The following is a 21654-nucleotide window of genomic DNA, read 5'->3' as shown; positions in this document are numbered from 1 at the left end:
TCATTACTGCCACACTTTGGTCACCGCAGATTTGAAATATGCACGAAATGAGCCGCTTACGGCACATAAAAGTTATTTAGCAACGAATCGATGACTAAATTAGTTGACAACTAATTTAATAATCGATTTTAATCGATTAAATCGATTCGTTGTTTCAGCTCTAATATATATATAATTATTATATAATAATGTACTGCAGTATATGCTTATGCTAATAAATCATTTATAGTTTACTATACAAAGTCATGATATGTATATTTTCAAAGATACAAGCCAAATAAGCACACTCATGGTTAAATAATTATTAAAATTTTCTGGATTTTTGTTGATATATTTAGAAAAACTGGTTTCAGCTATCTATTTTTTTATTAAGTTTTTACACCTATATGAATTTCACAGATGGCACTTGTTTTCTAAAATTATCTTTCTGATTATAACTGAAAATCTTTTGTTTTCCTTTATATCAGAGCAAATGTTAAAATCATTCGTTCATCAACAAGAAGACTAGCACGTAACGTTCAGCCCTTGCTTCACAACACTGAGGATTTCTAATAAAATTCTCCTACTCTGTTGCTCTCATTCTGTCTCTCTGCGTGATGGCCCTTTGTTTAATCTGCTGCGATGGCTGTGATGTGGGTGGGTAATAGGGATTTGATTGGTCCGTGAGGGGCTCATGGGAAGTGTGGGAGCACACAGAGCTTAAGGATGGGCGTGTTCTGCGTCCCCCTGCCTCACTCACATGGTTTGGCCTGTCCCAATACAGACAACACTACAGTAATGTTTAATCTCAATAGGGGATTACAACGGACACTCCCACACAACTTTACATGCAGGTTGACACAAAAAGCAGCTCTGTTTCAACATGGAACAAAATACACTTTGAAACAATTCAGGTCATTTTCCCATTGATTGCTTGATTTTTGTTTTTTAAGTTAATTAATAAAATCTATGTATGGCATTATTTTTAACGGAATCCTCAATTTACAGCATTTTTACACAAGTGCCTAAAACTTTGCACAGTACTGTAGCTTTACAGGTTTCCTAAAGTGTCTTGGAGACATTGCCACAGTTCTTCTGGATTGATTCTGTCTCAGTTTGTTCTGTTTCTTCATGTTATTCCAGACAGACTGATGATCAGATCTCTGTGTGGAGCACTGTCTGTTGTCGGACTCCTTATGCAAACAAAAGTTACATTTAATGGCAAATATAATGTTTGGAAATGTAAACTGATATTTACTACTGACACACTACATTAAAAGATAGAAATAACTGACTTAAAACCATTTTTTGTTGGTGAAAATACTAGTGACATAAGACTTGCACAGTATTGTATACATATATATACATATACATATATATACATATATATATACATATACATATATATAAAGGAGTCAAATAGACCAGCAGATCTTGCAACCAAACGCAAAACAAGGCAAAGCAAACAGTACTCATAATCTCAACACTCTCATAATACAAACTTTAACACACAACTCTGCAGTATACATACAAACAGCTCAGATCACAAAGTGGCAAAGACTGGAACTGAGGAACTGATGTTGTAATCAGGTGGGAAGGAAGTCGACCGGAAGTTGAAGTCGGCCGCGTGCCGCCATCTTGTAGCAGAACTTCACTTGCGTTAGCATCCCATTGACTCCCATTCATTTTGGAATAACTTTACATCTGAGGCGTTTAAAGACTCCATTTGTCCATTATTTATTTCTACAGATACACGACAATGTATAAAGGGGTCCATTATCTTCTATGTTACATTATGGCCCCGTAGAAACAGTTTTTGTAAAAACAGGCTAACGATTGCGTCATAACCACTGGACTCTCTGTCGCACAGTAGAGAAATTACCGTACAGACAGGAGGAGAAGCTCGCAGGCAATCAGGGAGACGTCAAGAGAGAAGCCCATAGATACACGCCCTGGCGTTACATTTTAAAATAGACAGGAAACTTTGTGCATTTTTACTTTCTCAAAAAAAACAAATTCTGTATGATTTATAAGTGTTTTGAAAAATAGGGACACGGGTTATGTCCTCATAAGTCACCCTCTCCTTGTAATACCTGTGTCATACCCATGTCATTATACAGAGTTGTGTCCTGATGTCACAAACACACACAGAAGGACTGCTGGTAATGCATAGACATAGATCATATTACCTACAGTATATGTATGCTCTCAGTTCAGTTTCCGCTTGCTCTCTCTGTATCGAATACTTGTTTAGAGAGAGTTTGGCTTTTTAGACTTTTCTAAACACTGATTTCTTTACACAGCACAGCCTTGGTCTCGTTAAAGGAAAACGTGAGTCTCAAAAGCATGGTTTAAAGTGAAGCGTTAAATACTTTTCTGCTATCCCAATTTGTTTTATAGAGTCAAGAATTACACCGTGTGTTAGTCTGAGAATCTTTTTGTGTGGTAAATGGCAGGTATTTGAAGGTTTTGAGAAGTGTTGGGGAAAGAAACTGTAAAGTAATGCATTACAATATTGCGTTATTCCCTAAAAAAGTAACTAATTCTGTTACTTAGTTACTTTTTATGGAAAATAATGCGTTACGTTACTGTTGCATTACTTTTTCAATCTGGGCAGGGCTTGCTTGTTTGTTTTTAATATAAAAAAAGTTATTTTTTTTGGTAAACGTAAAAGCCCTTTAACATGTGATGAAATGTTTTTGAATACTCAAACTCAGTAAAAACTCGCAGCACAGGTGAAATGAGTTGAAGGACAGAGAACAGTAGACAAGTGTTGGTGAAAGGTGAAAGCGTTCGTTGGCCGTCTGGCATGAAACTGATAGTTTTCAAGCGCTGGCCAACACTAGTGTATCCAGGACACACTCAGAGACAAAAAGTCTGTAAATATGTTTGACTGATTAATTAGGGGACAATCAAAAGTAGAGCATATTCACCTGTTGTTTCTGTTCATTTGCTTATTTGAAAGCAGTTAGAAGCATGTTGTGGGCTGACTCTTTCAAACTGCACCAGTGTAAATGTTCAGTACATTTCAGCTTTATAACTTATAAACCAAATATGACCCAAATGACCCTTCTCTGATTAATACTGTTTCTTTTAACCCGACTTGATTTTACACCATTTTAAATGAGTGTCAGATCATATTCAGATAATGCTGGTCAGAAGTTATTCAAATCTTTTTGATACATCAAACCATTTATAATACAACACCAATACATTTTAAAGCAAGGATGCAGCGTTTTGACACATTGACATAAAGCTTGCTATGTGTCATTGCCACAATGCACACCACAGGTTTGTTTTAATGCACAATTACAGCTGTATATTTCATTACTTTTGTACATTGAGTTATATGCAGATCAAAACACACAGGCAAATATTTTAAATGAAAATATGTCTGAAGAATTTTTATTATACTATCTAATAAATCAGCTTTTATTTTTTAATTTTCTGTTTTAATTAAAATTTTAGTTAACATTTTAGTAATTTATTTTTTTGTATGTCTGTATAGTTTTTATAATTTTTTTTATCACAGTTTTAGTTTTAGATATTTTAGTACACCAGGTTTAAACTAAATTACAAGAAATGTTACCTTGGCAACCTTAAAATGGTTTTTAAAAGTGTTTTTATGTTTCATTCATATAATTTCATGTAATGAAAATAAAATAAAATCAGTCGTTTTACTATTTTACTATGTCAAGTTAAACTAAATTACATTAAATAAAAAAAAAAAAAACTTTTTTCCATTTCCATTTCCATTTAATCATTTTAGAAGACTCTTTTACTCAAAAGACTTAAAAAACAATAGGGCTGTGTACCAAACTTTGGTGCCTTTATGGTATCGAAAGAAAAACTTCGATACTATGAGTAACGAAAAATTAGTCTTAATTATCTTTTGGGGCCAAATTTTTAATACAAAAGCCAAGCGGCCGTTTTTATTTTTTTTTGCCAAGCGGCTGTGTCTGTGTGAACTTGTAGCATACGTGCATGTAAGGACCTAAATTCGCCGTGATTGGCTGTCCACCACCACGTGACGTGACGGGGAGGATTTCTGCAGATACTCGCAGTCACACAACACAAGTGTAGTTGTTTTTTCTCAAAACGTTTCCGTTTTACAATGCCAAAGAGGTCTAAAGTGTGGCTACACTTTATAAAAGTGGATGCCGAGTCAGCAAAGTGCAACATATGCGATAAGAGTATTGCAACCAAAGCCGGCAATACCACCAATTTAATGAAGCATTTGTTTGGATGAGTGTTTTGCCCTCCCTCCCTGTTTAGTTTGGTCTACTCCATTGCGTATCTTGAAACACGCCCCCTTTCGCGTCGTCTAAAAAACAGAGAGAGAGACAGATTTATCCGGTACAGCGAATTTCTCTGAACAGCAGGCCACTGTATACGCTCACTTAAAACATAACCGACTGTGTTTAAGAGAAGCCCGTCGGACTGGAAAACACAAAACCCCCGGGACGTGGGGCTAATGATTTTGCGAGCCCTGCACCTCAGATCTATCCAGTTTGTGAAACACTGGTTTCCACACTGGTTTCGTTAAACAAAATAAATTATTATTTTAAAAGATTGACTCAAAAGAATCATCGGTTCACGAATCGGATCATGAACTTGTATTACCGAGCCAAAGATGATATATTATTGAACATCTCGAATGAATAAAGACTTCAAGTTCATCTGTAAAGCACATAAAGCTATCGTTTGAGTTTATAAACCTCTATTTCATGCATGATTCGTGTGGATCTGTTAACTGAATGCAAAGTGTGAGTTCTAGAAGAATGTTTGTGTCTTGATGAGCTTGTATCGCTCACTAGGAGTCACTAAATGAACAGCTGCTGTTCTTTTTTTTTTCTCTCAACGGAGGATCAGTTGCCCTGTTAAAATCCCCAAACTGTATACTTAAATATTAAATTAATAAATGACATCAAAACAGGGGCGTTTGCTTTATGATGTGGTGGGCTACTGTGGGCCAGAAAGTCCAGGGCCACTTTTTGGTCCCAGTCCGGATTTTAAAACATATGGTATCGAAAAAAGTATCGTTAGGAACCGGTATCGAAACTGAGGTATCGAAATTGGCACCGGATCGAAAGCTTTTGATCAATACCCAGCCCTAAAAAACAATTAATATTTTATTTCAAGTAATGAATATATTTTTCATTTTAGTGTTATTTAGCTATAATAACTAGAGATCGACCGATATGGGTTTTTCTATATCCGATGCCGATGTTTAGAGGTCAGGGTCAGCCGATGGCCGATATGTGCTGCCGATTTTTAGGGCCGATATCTTGAAGTTTTCCCCTTCATTTGCATGCAAAAATGTCACACTAATAATAAGTGGATGCACAACATTTCTAAACTTATCATCATTTATTGAGCACTGACTTGAACCATCTCTCGAATCTTAATTTTGTGCACTGCACGGTATTAAAATAACAAATGTATCCAAAGTTAACCAAACAAAATCAATAAACTGACCAAGTATTAAATATATAAAACAGGTAATATATATATATATATATATATATATATATATATATATATATATATATATATATATATATATATAAATAAAAGTCAATCATTTACATAAAAGTTTTAGAGCATTTATCAAGTAGAATTTTTCAAGTTTGTTGGAACATAAATGTAAACTTAAATATACATTTAAATAAATACAATTTTAAAAATAAAAATCTGAAAAATATAAAAAAATTAATATATAAAAAATAAATAACAGTAGTGCTGCAAACACACTAGCAACCAGCAACATTTGTGTTTGGTATAAATGACACAGAACATCTAAAGTGCAGTCTAATTTCAAACTTACATCGCAGTCTGTTCATTATTAAAATAAAGTACAGTCAACCAAACATTTAAAAGGTTACACTGGTCAGTTTAAATAGACCGTACTATACCAGTCCACTCTGCTGTTATGCCAAGGACGTTTTTGCTCATGTGAAGAGGATGATCTTTATCGTCTAGTTTACATTAAATAAATAAAAAATATAGTTTAACATTCAGATACATTGCGAATATGGAAACATTTGGATATGTGCAGAACGAGACGTGAGCAATAACCTCCAAATACATCTAGTCAAACCCGCACTCGCTCGTCCTCGTATGGATCGGATCATTTTTTGGATCAGCAAAAAAAAAAAAAAGGCCAAGACAAATAAACATACGTTTTGTCTTTTTTTATTAACATTAAATTATTAAAATATATGAAATCAACTTAAAGTGCACATAATATCTTCTTTTTAACATAATAGCCGGACTTCTCATCTCCCAGTGTGCTGTGATAGTGAGCAGTTATCATCACAGAGCTCTCCATCCCCCTGGACGTAGCTACACCCTTCTGTCGTGAGCGCAACAGAGGATGCTCGGGATAGTTCATCCACAACTGTTTTCTTCTCCTGTTCATAAAGATCTGGCACAATATGTTCACTCTAACCTCTTTCCTCATCATTATATCTGACAGGGAATACAAAATGCGCGGGCCGTTCAAGCTCCTCCGTTCCTCCACTCGCAATGATCACTTAGTGTGGACTAAACATGCGCAACTTTTTTTTCATAAATCAATCCGCGGGTCACGTGTGTGCCGAACCGAAGATATTGATCCGAACGGATCACGGATCAATGATGATCCGTTGCACCACTACTATAGTGTATCATTTGAAAAGATTGCAGTGTTTGTTAGAGCTGCCAACTTCTCCACCCCATTTACAGAGTGAAATTCTCTGACTACCTTTATCTCCCAGGACTGCTGTTGAATCTTCCAAAACTTTTTGCTTGGGGGGCTTCACATGCAGTGGCAGCAGCAGCACTTTCCACCGCACCAATAACACAGGGCTGCCCGCCGATGTGCCTGACTTTAAATCGGCGCTACTAAACACGGATATCGGCCGATGCCGATATATTTAAAAATGACAAATATAGGCCCCGATATATCGGTCGACCTCTAATAATAACCCTGGTCTGATGAAATATTTGTGCGTAAATATATATATATATATATATAATTTAAATTAAATTAATATTTATTATTTACATTTACATTTTATATTTTTTAATAATTTTTAAACATATTAAGTTTATTTTTTTTGCTAGAAAATCCCTATTTAGAATAAATAAAACATGAAATATTTCCCTGTGAGAACATTTATTAATATAAAACCGAATAAGCAAATAAAACTAGATTAGCAATCTGTCCCTTTTTAGAAATGGTCACGGTGCAGATGAACTCAATACAGCAGTGTAACCATGCACATGAAGAGTGCCAACGTTACAGATTTGTAATGCTGCCAAATGAGTTTGTCTGAATCGGTCATTTGTTGATTAAAGTATCTTACCCTCAATATGTGCAATTGGAGAGTGTGTGTGCAAGCTGATTGAGCTGAAGGCACAAAATAATTTTTTTGGGGGGCTGGATTTAAGGAACGCTCTGTTTCAGCTGCTGATATTAGCTTTGCTGTTGAATAGAAAACCCTTAGGCAAAAGATGAGAAATGTTTCCCCTCCTGCTTTTGCTCATTTAACATGATTATTAATGTCATACTGTATTCAGACATAGATGTTTAAGTCAATCTTTTCACTGTGCAGGATAGAAGTGATGGATCAGAGCCTGATTTCTCAGTTGCTATCATGTTCTTGACAGGTTTCCTGAGATTCACTCCGACAGATGAGACATGAGGGGTCTTGTAAGGACAGACAGATATGAAGAGAGAGAGAAAATCAAGGGAAAAACGCATGTAGGAGCAAGAGAGGGACATAAAGAGAGAGTGATCTGTGCTTCCCTGCGGCTGAGTGTCTTTATCCACAATCTGTCAAAGAGCATCTGTCAGTGTTAGTGGGTCACTCGTTTCCTTGTTTTCTCTCTTCTCTTCCCTCTCTTATTTCTGTTCTAGATGGAAACCACTTTCATGCTGTCCTTTGTGTCTTTCTCTACCTCATTTAACAAAGGATCCAATAATAAAGCATGTGGAGCAAACTCATTAGTGAGAATTCAGGACTAGGTGATTTGGAACAAGAGAGAGAGAGAGAGAGAGAGAGATAATGAAAAGCAGAGGAGAGTGCTATAAATGAAATAGAGTAACAGAGAGGCGTGAGTGAAAAGAGGAGGAATAGTGGGCAAGAGTTGGCTTCCTGAAGTCGAAACTTTTACAGTGAACAAAGGATTTCATCATTTCATTCAAAAACTTAAATAAAATTGTCATTTCAACCACAATGCAACTGAATGGTGATTTTAGGTAGTGGAAATGACAGTGGAAGTTTTGACCTTTGACATTTGAAAAATTATGTTTTTTTTATTGCATATTTATCCACTGTTAGACATCGTTAGCAGGTAAATGCTGATATATGCTTTTTGCAAAAGACAAATCAGTGCGATTTCAACATTTTAATGGAGAATTTAATGGAAGGTGAAAGGATGTAGAAAGAAAGGCTGAAAAGTTCAAGGACTGCAGCTGTGGATTCGAAATGTTTCTCATTCTTTTTTTTTGGCCGATTTTGGGTTCCTGTGTTTGTTTTTTCAAGAATTTTTCATCCTGAAAGATGTAAACAAACAGAACTCTTTGCTTACAAAAGCCGTCAGAGGGTGATAGGAGAGAACCATTTGTCTCTTCTTGTTTTCCAGTACTCTGTTTCAGCTGTCAGCCGTATGGGCCGCAGTGGCTCAGATGGTAGAACATCACTCAGAACATACTCTACTTTGATACATCCACACAAAAAAGCACTAAAATCACTCTTTAGGATCCGCGTAGCAATGCTCTGCATCTTACAGTAATATCATGGTGATGTGTTTTGCACTAGGAAGCACTTTTTTCACAAAATGTAAAAAAATCTACTCTGGTGACAAAGAAGTGTTCTTTACTGTATTGAATGTACACTTGTACTGTACTACAAATCATCAGCTGTGCTTACTGATAATGTAATATTAATGAAATAAAAGTGGGTTAAAACTAAAAACTTCTGACATTTTCTGCTTTCTGTGTGTGTTTTTTTCTTCTTCTTCTTGGAGAAGTAAGGTAATCCATTCCTAATAATAATCCCTGGAATGTTTAATCCTTCCAACATGGCCTCAGACTCTCTCTCTCACACACACACACACACACACACACACACACACACACACACACACACACACACACACACACACACACACAGAGAGAGACTTTATCCACCTCATGTTTTCTGCATGATCTTTTATCCGAGCTGTTAGAACCTGGGCTTTCAGAACACTCTATTCCTAAACAGAGACTCTCTGCATTGTTCTAATGTTCCGAACTCATAGTTCCAACTGAACATCACAGAAACATCGGTCATTTACAAAGCTTACAAAACAACAAACAAGACCCTGACTGTGAAACCTGTGGAAAACATACGTCTTGTTTGACTCCACAAGGCCAGCGGGAGACGGAGGGGCATTATGTAAAACCCTGACCTTGTGTTCTTCTACAGAATATGGATAAACACTCATTTGCTTGGTTTGTTAATGTACCGCTTCCTCTCTGGAATCGTGGGGCCACATTTCCACTGAACCTCAGCCAATAATGACTCGAAGAAGGCACACACACACACTCACACACACACACACACACACACACACACACACACACACACACACACACACACACACACACACACACACACACACACACACACACACACACACACACACACACACACACAGACAGAGAGAGAGACAAGAGAGAGACCAGCGTCAAATATTGAACCAGTGTCCTTAGAATCCAGACATACTGTGCAGACATTAAACTACCTTTGAACCATGATAAACATGAACTGTGTTTGTTTGTCTGAGCTTGACATCTATTGTAACTGGCCAGGGCTCTATATAAAGAGATGATGGACTTTCATCTGTGTCTCTTTGCCGAATTATCTGGGTGAACAAAGAACGTCTGTTTGGGTGCGTGCATGTGTAAAATATATATGTTCGGGGTGGGCGATATGGCAATAATATATCGCAGTTTCTTCAAGAAGAATCACAATCTTATCAAAACGTTGGTTTTTAAGTATATTTTGCAAGTTACCGAGCAGTAAAACTAAAGTTCTCAAGTAAACAATAAAAAAACTAATGACAAGCAATAAAAGAAACAAATAGTACAGAAAGATGAAGTAAACAGTGCTTTGTACGGTTTACTTCATTTACAGCTACTGTATGAATTAAATATAAAGCTACGAAAGAGATTCAGTCAAAATAAAGCTGAGTTTCTCTTTGTCTTTTATTGTTTGATTAACATTAATGACGGGTATTATTAGGTTGCTGTCGCTTTAAGATGGAACTAATATAACTGTTTACATTCACCTAGGACATAAGCGAATGCCTTTACAGGAATACTTGCCAAGGAGGGCACACTCGGGGCACAATCTCTACATTACGATCATGGACGTCTTCAAGATCGATACAAAATTGTTGGATGAAATTGTTGGTCTTTCCACATTCACACACACAAATGAATCTTAAAGCTGGTTATTTTGTCAATGATCTTATTAGTGGTGCTGACTTAGGTTTCTGTTGTCGTGCTTATGGTTAGGGATTTGCATAGTTTGTGTGACTTGTTGAAAAAAGGTGTGTTGTTGCTTTTCTAACGGATTAAACAGCAAAAACTCCCACAGACTTACAGCTGTTGAGACTTGATGCCAGTAAAAACACCTAGCAATAGGCAAAAACAATTCCAGAATGATCTACAGTAGAATAGCCACCATAGATACAGTATATATATATGTATATACTTATCCATAATAGCAATGTTCCAGCCTCCCAGAACACCACAGAATTGTGGCAGTGAGTTTGGCAAATGGAAAATCAGGTTAATGTATTTCACCATTTATTGATCAAATCTTTTTCTCTTCCTCTGTCCAGCATGGGTTGGTGCTCTGGCGATGGGGATGATATTTTTCTGCTCTCCGGTGGTCAGTATGTTCACTGATCACTTCGGATGCCGGAAGACAGCCATCTGTGGAGCATTTGTGGCCTTCCTTGGTCTTCTCACCAGTTCCTTCGCAACGTAAATGCCTTCTTTTTTTCTTAGTTTTTCTCTTGTAACCACTTGTACATAGTTTTGTGTGTGTGTGTGTTACTTTAGCATTTTCAAAGTTCTTTCAGAAATTATAAGCAAAATGTATATATATGTATGTGTATGTTTAATTAGTATATATATATATATATATATACATACCCAAACATTTTTCTATAAAATATTTATTATTATATGATTTTTAAATATTTATTTTTGTATGTTTTTTTGTCATGCACATTTTTTGATAAACAATAATGTTATGTAAAATATGGATTATTTTGATTCATTCCATACATTTTGAACATAACTGTATAAGCTGTATATAGCTGTATAAACAGAACAAAATGAAATCAGTCAAATAATTTGAATGACACACAATGACATCATTTCCTGACAATGACCCATGCATTGGCATTTTAGGTTTACTTGAATTCTTTCAGCCGTACCAAAACACATTTATTTTATCCAGAATGTTCATCCAGCACTGTCACTGTTTAAGTTCACTGAGACATAACAGACTGTTTTGGAGGATACTTGCAAGACGGATATTTTGACATACTTTTGTATGTATTTGTTTGTTCAAGCACAAGACACAGAAAGAAAATCTGGGTCTCACACGATGCCTGAGACACGGCTCTGTGTGTGTCTCTCACAGAACACAATGAATCAGTTGTTATTTGCATCTTCTTGAGCTTGAATGCTTTTAAATAGCTTGAATGTTTAAATTGGCCAGGTGTATTTGTCTGTTAAAGCACAAGTAGTCACAAAAGATAACTCAATTCAGTGTTGTCTGTGACCCTGTGTGTGAGTTGTACACAGAACATCACCGAGTTATGAAAGTTGTCTTTCGCATCTTCAAAGCTTTCAAATCAATTACATTTTTACATTTTCAAGGTTTAAAAACACATGCAAATGATCAACGTTCGTGAAGACGCAGCAGTGGACTGATCAGACCAGTGACAAATCCATCAGTTGTCCTGAAAATGTTTGTTTTGAAATTCTTCTCAATAATGCAGCTGTTTCTAAACTTAATTCGAGATAACTTGTATAAAACATACACAGCTGCATCACATATAGTTCAGTCTTAGTCTATAAATTTGTGGGAATCATTTACCCTTTACTTTGAAGTGTCTCTGTTATCTGCTGGCATGCATAAACCCATGTTAGAGATGTGTAAATATTCGCTTGCCCCAGATGTACAGTATGTGCACCGCAGTGTGCTGCACATTATGCACATTTGCGAAGTCTCAGAAAATAATAAAATTAAATATTAAGATACATACATTTAAAAAAGTAAGTTCCATACTGTTGAATATACCGAATATATCATAAATATATATACACAGAACTAAGTTTTCCCAAAACTTTTGTTTTTTTCTATAAAACAAGTATTATGATTTTTCAATATGATTTGGGCGTTCACTGAAAAACAAAATGTTTTTTAAATATTATCTTTTTTTTTCTTGCGCCTTTTTCCAAGAACAAAAATTTTCTGCAAAACAATTAGGGATGGGACGATAACCGGTTTTATTGATAACCGTGATAAAATGTGCTGAAGGTTAGTAATATCGTTTAAAAATGAATTATCATTAAAACCGTGTTTGATTATCGCGGTTTTAATAACTCACTATTAAATCATGTCCAGCCAGCAACAGTCTGACGCAAGCGCAGCGCACAATGTTTTTTTTGTTTTTTTTCGAGAAGGAATGGCGAAAGTCAGTGACTTTTCTATGCTTTTCTATGCTTCTACACTTTTCATTGTAAGGAAGGAAATGCCACAGAATTTAATCTTTCTTTAAATTAAGTGCATAGAGTTGCTTGTTTTATTAGTTGTTTGTTGATTATTAAATATAAAACTTGCTGAAATGTTTTCAGTGTGAGCATCAACTATTTTTGAACACTTTCATCTCGTTTCAACAAAACCATGATAATATTGATAATCGTGATAATTTTAGTCACTATAATCGTGATATTAAATTTTCATACCATCCCATCCCTAAAAACAATTCTCTTTTACGTGTGTAAGATGTGAGTCAATAATATCTCCTGTCACTAATTTTGTGCGTTCTTGTCTTAAAAGGCTGAGTTTTGCAGAGATGTTGTGGTTGAAGTGATGGAGGTGGACAAATCATTCAGCCTCCTTAAGTGTGCTTATATAAAGGTTACTGAATCACGCTGACAGTCTTTTAAGCAAAAGGAAAAAACATAATCACACGCTGGAGAACAGGACCTGTACGACAGAACATTTATGTAATCCTTGCTTTCTTTCTCTTCCCTCTTTTCTTCATTCTTTTCCTTCTCATTGTTTTCTCACAGTGCCTTCTCTCTGAGATCCTTGTGCAGTTGTACAGAGTGCTGGTTTTATTCCAAGCTAAAAAAAAAACCTCTTAGTGTTGTTAGAAAAGGTTGGAAAAAACCAGGGGTGCAGGAGACATTTCAAGGTAGGGGGGACAAAATCCAAACTGTAAGCAAAAGATAGTAAGATCAGATCAGATTTATAGATATAGATCTCCTGCAGGGTCGAGCTTCTCTATTCCATCTCACTAACGTCTGTTTGGTCATTAAGCAAATAATGTCCTGCTGGCCATGTGTTGAGCATTCTCTGGCTTCAGGTATCACAGGTCATTTGGAAGTGAAATGCTTTAGTTTAATAAGGAGAGAAAAACATGAAAGTTCAACAGTTCTACTGTAAAAATGCACCTTGTATGACTTTATTTCTTGCGCAACCATCTTGCAGAAGTTACTTACAGACACTAGAGAAAACTTACTTTTAAAAAGAGTGCTTTTAAATATATATTGACATATTTTTTTAAATTACTGACTAATAGAAACGACAAAACAATATTACAAGATTTATAAGAGACAGATCCAGGTTTATGCTTCTCACTGAAAACAGTCTGGTTGCTGCTCTGAAGGAGTGTCTTTGGCACAGAAATCCATCCAACTCGTTTTTTGAGACTTTGGTCATGTTCAGCATGAGAATTAACTTCTTCAGCAGTGTAAATAAGTCAGAATGCATGAAATAGAATTAGACCCCCCCCCCCTTTAATAAAAACTATATACTTATATCCCCTACCCCCACAGAACTAATAAAAATGTTGAAAATGCTTAACAAAATTAACAAACTTTAACTAAGATTAGAAGGTATACTAAAAATATAAATATAAAATTAATTTAAAATATTAACAAAAGCTATAATAGTACTATAATAGTAATGTAATAACAATATAACTACAATTGGATACTAAAATTGCACCCTTCATCAACCCTTTCATCATTTTCCTTTTATCACATTCTCATCCGGTCTTCTCTCCTCAGCACGCTGGGACTTCGATACTTCACATACGGGATACTGTTCGGCTGCGGATCCTCATTCGCGTTCCAGCCGTCTCTGGTGATCCTGGGGCATTATTTTCGACAGAGGCTGGGTTTGGCCAATGGCGTGGTGACGGCAGGCAGCAGCCTCTTTTCTATGGGGCTCCCTGTGCTGCTCAAGAAAGTGGTGGGACCGCTGGGCCTTCCCAGAACCTTCCAGATCCTCAGTATCTTCATGTTGGTCCAGTCTCTGCTGGCCCTCACCTTTAAACCGCTCATGCCCAGTGGAATGTGCCCGATGCCAGGCATGGGAATGGATGGAGGGCCCCCGTCCGGCCTGGAGTCAGCGAGCAGGTGGCAGAAGGGCCTGGCCAAAATCAGGAAGTACTTTAATATACGAGTGTTTGGTGTGCTGACCTATCGGGTTTGGGCGTTCGGCGTCGCCACGGCGGTTCTGGGATACTTCGTTCCATACGTGCACCTGGTGAGTCGTGGTTTGAGACCATGTAGTGTCATTTTCAATGTATGTGTTGTTATAGTATTTAATAGTATTCTGAATGAGCTTTTATTTGAATATTTTAATAAAAAAATTTAAGTTTTGAGCAGCTTGTGTTTTTCTGTAATATTTTTATTTAGCTTTTTATTTATTAAGAAAAATACTTTTTAAAATGTATGAAAAAAACAATGTCTAAAATTAAGTGAGTCTGCACATAAATCAAGAGGGGAAAAAACTTCAAAGGGAATTGTTGTTTTAAGGGTCAAAGGTGAACGTAACCTGGGTGGTCCGGGATCAAGGGGTCAAACCCCTCAGTGTAAAAGGTCTAAGGTTATCATCAATCAAAAAAGTTGACAGTTGGTGAAGCATATTTACTACTTTTATTAACCAACAGAGAAAATGTTACATCTTTGGCCGTGTCCCTTGAGCGAGTTGTGATTGTGAGAGTGGACACAGTGGTACAGTACCTTCTCTGTTTGCGCATCTCTCCTCTTCTCGTCCGTATCCGGTTTACAGATACTTGGTAATATTTCCATGCAAATTACATTTTGTGAAATGATTACATTGCATTGCTGTGAGCATAGAAACAGCCCACGAGTACTGAATTTAGTTCTTTTGCTTCATCTTGCACTTGAATGGTTTAAACCTCCCAAGATATCTTGTATTTTGGAACAATTTTTTTATGTATTTGACCCTTCGAGCATGAGAAAAGAGGCGCAAGAGAACTCTTGGTTTGGGCTTGTGTGCTCCAACACATGTAATATTTTCAAAAACACACGCAATGACTCAATTCCTCTCCCAGTACCGTAAATAACTGTACTGTGTGTGAACGTAACTGACAAACGCATTCTGCTGCTGTGACAAATTGCCTTTTTCTAGCTCCACTCAGTTTATCTTGTACAAATCAGCATCTTATTGACATAGAAGTGCTAGTTAAGTGTGATTTCTGTGGCTAAATGCACAACTGCACTTAACTTTTGGACTTCATCAGAGCCCTTTTCTTCAACCTTATCAATGGTTTCATTAATGCTTCTTTGTGGTGGGAACAGAGGAAAAGCAGCTATAAGTTGAATAGATTTCCTCTCATAGACGCCCTTGGTTCTAAGAAGGGAAGAGGGGGAGGACATGGGGTTAAAAATAAAAAAATCCTTTAGAAGAATTTCCTGTCCCTAGAGATCACCGGTCTGTGGATTGGATATCTTTTGAAAACTGCTTGAATGAGAAAACCTTAGGGGCACATCAAAAGCCCTGAGATTACACATTTAGGTTTAATGCGAAGGAAGGACTTTCCTATTTCACCACGAGAAGCGAGAACCAAAAGCATACACACACACATACACATATACGCAAAACAAAAGCCGGGACTAAGTGTTTACTTCTGGTGCGAAGCCTGAAAAAACAGGACTGTAGGTGGAAGAGAGAGACTGAGGCGAGGGGGGAAAGGTCTCTCTCATCAACTTTATACCACCACCCACAAAAAACACACACACACATCCCAAACACATGCAAGTTGGCTAACTCACAACTAACCAAATAAACACTTGCTTCAAACACATACCAATGATTTGACATATATCATCAGAACACAAATGCAACAAATGGGCACACAAACACACACACACACAAACACACAGACACACACTCACACACTAAATGTATAATGAAAAAAAAATATTGATGCAGTATTTTACTTTGAAACAATCTGCACTCTGAAATTTCTTGTACATTTTTTTTTCTTACAAATGATTACAAAGAAATGGCAAGTACCTTGATTAGAAATTACATCAAATACATTTACATTGTTAAAAAGGAAATGGTGTGTTTTTAAGTCTCTTATGCTCACTAAGAATGCATTTATTTGATCAAAATACAAATAAAACAGTAATGTTGGGAAGTATTATTGCAATATAAAATACTTATTTATTAGAATATATTGTCAAATGTTATTCATGTGATCAAAGCTGAATTTTCAGCATCATTTCCCCAGTCTTCAGTGTCACACGATCCTTCAGAAATCATTAATATGCTGATTTGCTGCTCAAAAAACATTTCTAATTAATATCAATGGTAAAAACTGCTTCATGGTTTTGCTGCTTCATATTTTTGTGGAAACCATGACAAATTTTTCCTTAGGATTATTTGATGAATAGAAGGTTCAAGAGAACATAGTTTATTTGAAAAATACATCTTTTGTAATATTATAAAAGTCTGTTTTGATCAAGTTAATGCATCCTTGCTGAATAAAAGTAATGTATTCTAATTTGAGCACCATTGTCTCCATTAAGCACACTGAAAAACTCACACGCATGCTGAACAATTAAAGGTTTTGAATTCCCACGCTTTACAGGGAAAGAAAAGCACACATGATGGAACCATCTGCGTCAAGCTTTTCTTTCCGTAAACAGTGCATTCTCTTATATCATCACATTTTATGGCCTGTTTATCAGTGTGACCCAAACTCCATTTGTGCACTTGGTTCAGCGGCTGGAAACTAATTCTCAGCTGAAAACAAGAGAGAAGCAGCATTACGGCTGAGTAATTCAGGTGTCCAAGTAAAAGTATGTCCATCACTATGACAACAGAGAATGTGAAGGAAAGGAAAGGTGAAACAAGGACAGAAATCCCCAGAGTCTGACCTGAGATGACACACACCGAGTTAATAATTCATCATCAACATGTGTGGACTCATCACATAAGCTTTCTGTCATGCAGAGTGCAGTAAATATTTCAGTTCACGGCACCCTAAAACATTATTTATGCATAGGACGGGCGCTTCGCTCCTATAGCCTCCTCTGTTTTCTTAATGTTAGATGCACACCAGCTTGACTGTAAATCAGAGGCGTTTTGTGCACTTTGTAAACAACAGCCTCCACGAACCAGCAAATGTCAAAACCCTGTTTAACATTCAGTTCAGAAATTCTAATGGATTTTTTGCATTACTGAATTTCAATAGCGTGCCAAAAAACACTACATTTTATGATTTATTGACTGCACCAATAAGGATTTGGTATTTAAAAAATGTTAACTAGAAAAGCAAATCGCTTCCAAGAAGCAGAGCTACTGCAAAGTTTCTCGAGAAGCTCTTCTTTATTGGATTGTACTAATTTAATTATCTTGACATCGTTCATCACTTCAGTCAACTGCACTTGTATTATTCAGAAAATTTCTACATGTAAATCTGTGGAATCTATAGGCCATAGGTAATTATGATTTAATGGTGTTACTCGGCTTACAGCACACCAGGGCTTTGTGCCAAATGTCTGGAAAGCGAGATATTAATTATGCTCAGAATCTGGCACAAAAAATCAAACTCCCTGGTGAGAGTGAGAACTGCTCTTCCACCTGCCGGGCCATGTTTCTGAGGCTAAATATTCATCATTGGTTGCTACTGAATCACTGAGGTATTTATTTCAATTTTTGACACAGTGAATGTTGGATTCTTTTAGGGTAATTGACTAATTAAATTCAACTTGAGTAGCATGCAGTACATTTGAATTAGCATTCAAAAATGATAAATATGCCTCCACATTTTTTCCCATGTTGATTTTAGTCCCCACCTCTTAAGCACAGTATGCATATTAATACAAAAAAATCATTAAAATATCTAAACATTCTTAAATCAAGCTACTTTTAACTGAGAAGCAAAATTACTAAAATTATTAAGAAATATATAAAATTAGATGACTTTATGCTTAAATAATCGCTGGATGTCAGCATGCCATACGGTTTTAGCATATTTGTTGTATATATAGATACACATTTACTATAGTTTTAGCGAAATGAATAAATATAAATCATTTTACACTTTTCAGAGAGCTTTGAAATACAAGTTAAAATATGAAACCACAGTGTGAGTGCTCTTCACACAGAATGAGTGTGTCATTCGGCATGACGGCTGCTTAGAAGCGTCAGATATGGGTGATATGGAAGCAACCCCTAATGTTATGCTCGGTTTAAAATACACAATAGGTTATTCTGTGTGCATCCCCATCCAGGATGCCTTCGGGGTGTGCATGCTGTGACGCTTCCTCGTAGAAGATGGCTGGCAAAGAGGCCATTGTTCAAAATACTGCTTCGTCAATGAATCTCTCGTGAGAATAGAAATATAAAATCTCAAAGTGTTTGTCATGTAAGAAAAAGTTATCGGTCGATTGTCAAAATAAGTAAAGGTGTAATCATTTTTATTTTAACAAACCATAAGGGATATTGTGGACCCCGACATGCCCAGATACTTTCTCATCTTAGATAATGATTTTTATATGGTATATTCTATCCCCTTTCCTCTTCCTAAACTTTCTGCATTTTTGTATTTTCAAAAACATCACTAATATAATGTTTTCATTTAAAATAGCTGTTTTGCTCATGGAAAACAATTATGCTCAGGTCAAACATTTGATGTATTAGTGCACAACAAGGAGGTACATGAAACACACACACACACACACACACACAGTCAAAGTGTCATATTTTATGGGAAACTTTCCATAGACATGATTTTATACAGTACAAACTGTACACCTACCAATGACACAAAACTTCCTGCATATTTAAAATTTTTTATAAAACATTGTTTAGTATATTTTAATTATGATGACTCAAGAAATATCCTCATGAACCACATTTACGCAGTTATATCAGTGTAATCTTTTAAACATATAAAAAACATTTTCCCTGTGTCCCGCAGTAAAAAAATATTTAATGTAGAAAATATCTCATGTTTATTAAAACTACAGAATTTACAAATTGTTTTAATACTTTTGTTAAATTTTAAGGGTTCACATGTCATGATTTATATGATTTTAACTTTTTTCCAAAAATCTATGCATAACACTTTCTTTTTTTCTTTTAATGTTTGAATATAAGGGTCCCTATAATACACCCGGCGCAATGCAACGCAAGTGTGCAAATGTGTTTGCTAGTTTCAGTCCAGCGCCGTTCGCATTTTCCCATCCAGCGCCACGTCGTTTAATTAGCAAATTGTAACAAATTAAACCTTCATAATCATCGGGAAGAAGGAGGCGGGAACCAGTAGACAATCAAATAAGATTTAATAATGACAAAATAAACACCAAACAGCGCAACAGCCCCTCGCGGACGACTGTCGCGCACAAATAAAAAGCAAACACAAACTAAAGCCCAGGCCTGGTCCTCTCTCGTCCATCACTGTCGTCGCTCTGGTTTTATATCCTTCCATCCCCTCCAGGGCTGGACTGGGACAAAAAATCGGCCCGGGCATTTTTGCCCAGACTGGCCCACTATATGATCATAAACAACACCCATCTTTGCACGCCCTTAATTATATGCATACCAACTCCTATTCATTAAAACCACTAATGCCATGTAATGAGTGAGTATAGGAACGAGTGAGAGTTAACAGATGAAATAAGTCAAAATTGTATATTTATTAATACAGTTGAACTATACTCCACAGCGGTGTTTTCTAAAACAAGCTATAAGCGGCTCTGGCATAGCAATACCAGTGTTTCTTACAGGACTTTTGTTAAAACTATGGTGGTGTGTCCTCTGTCCTTCTAGGGGGGTTCGGGGGCACGCCCCCCCCCCCGTGATAAAATTTTTTGCATTTTAATGTTAAATTCATTAATCTGGTGCACTTTGAGAGTTCAAAATTAAAAGCTCCAACCCATATTCAGTGTGCAAATTAAACAGAGAAAAATTCAAACCTCTTTTAGTTACAGTGTCTATTTACATTACACCTATACATAATAATAGTTATAATATTAATCCAATGACAGTAATAGCCATATTTTGTAAAACAAATGCACAAAAAATAAAGGAAACTTTCTTAATTAGTTGTACCAATTTCTATACTTGAAAGAGATAAGCACATGATCTTTTATTTTGACGCGAACTGCATCAAGCTTTTATTTTGGCGGAAAACATGGTTTACAAACGCCTCTTATTAAATTTCTAGTGAATTGCAGTAATCGTCAACTATGCAGATGTGGAAATAATCTACACTCATGACATGGCCTAAGTGTTTTGAAAGTAGTTATGCTTACCGCAGGCTCTACACTTTCTCATCTCTCTCCTGATCCTCCGTCCTCACTATCATCATCTGCCACAGGAGCTGATGAAGGTCAGAAAACATATATTTTGACACAGTTTACAGTGTCTGCTTTAAGGGCCTAGTTCTATTTTTTCACGCTATTTATCTGCACATTCCTTGCGTTTCTTCTCCATCTTTTTTTTACAGATACACACTGACACTGCTGCCGCTCGCTCACTCGTTTAAAGTTGTGATTGGGCCAGCCCAGTGTCAATCAAGAAAAGAGCCAATGGGCCGCTCATCTACGTGTTTCATGGGCTGGTCTGTCAGAAAAAAAAACTAACACTGACTTTGACCAATGCATTACACCGGCACAAACCCAGCGCCGCCAATTAAGCAAAACAAAACGAATGGGCCGCCAATGTACAAATTTTATGGGCCGTTTAAAAACAAAAAACAAAAAAAAAAGTATGAGTATGAGATATATCGGCCCAAAAAGCACGTCGGCCCACCGGGCAAATGCCCGGTATGCCCAATGGCCAATCCAGCCATGATCTCCTCCGTGGGACTCGAGACCGGTGGGTCGAGCAGGTGTCGCTCATTTCCAATCACTCCACCGGCCTCGCTCCTGTTCCCACGTCTCTCGGCCCCGCTCCACTCGTCACACAAATGCATTTGCACTCATGGGTGTGCTGGTCTAAAAAAGAGGCGTGTTCAGAAACATTGCTATTTTAAGGAGCTGAAAATAGACTGCGCCATAGACCAACTCAAACCTGGTCTAAAGTCTGGCACAATGTTTTTTCTTTGTTATTTAATGGATAG

The 21654-nt window shown here is 36.6% G+C and overlaps 1 protein-coding gene across 1 annotated transcript in view; it reads left to right on the top strand.

Moving 5' to 3' along the window:
• The window catches only part of LOC132113940 (monocarboxylate transporter 8-like), a 32607-nt gene that overhangs the window by 6049 nt on the left and 4904 nt on the right, over positions 1–21654 (top strand). The window contains exons 2-3 of the mRNA XM_059522000.1: positions 10858–11002; positions 14333–14813. Coding sequence (XP_059377983.1) covers positions 10858–11002; positions 14333–14813 — 626 coding nt within the window. The remainder of the gene's footprint in view (positions 1–10857; positions 11003–14332; positions 14814–21654) is intronic.

This window comes from Carassius carassius, chromosome 33 (genome assembly GCF_963082965.1).
Source record: "Carassius carassius chromosome 33, fCarCar2.1, whole genome shotgun sequence".
NCBI classification, from domain to species: domain Eukaryota; kingdom Metazoa; phylum Chordata; class Actinopteri; order Cypriniformes; family Cyprinidae; genus Carassius; species Carassius carassius.
This window is presented reverse-complemented; position numbering and strand designations above follow the sequence as displayed.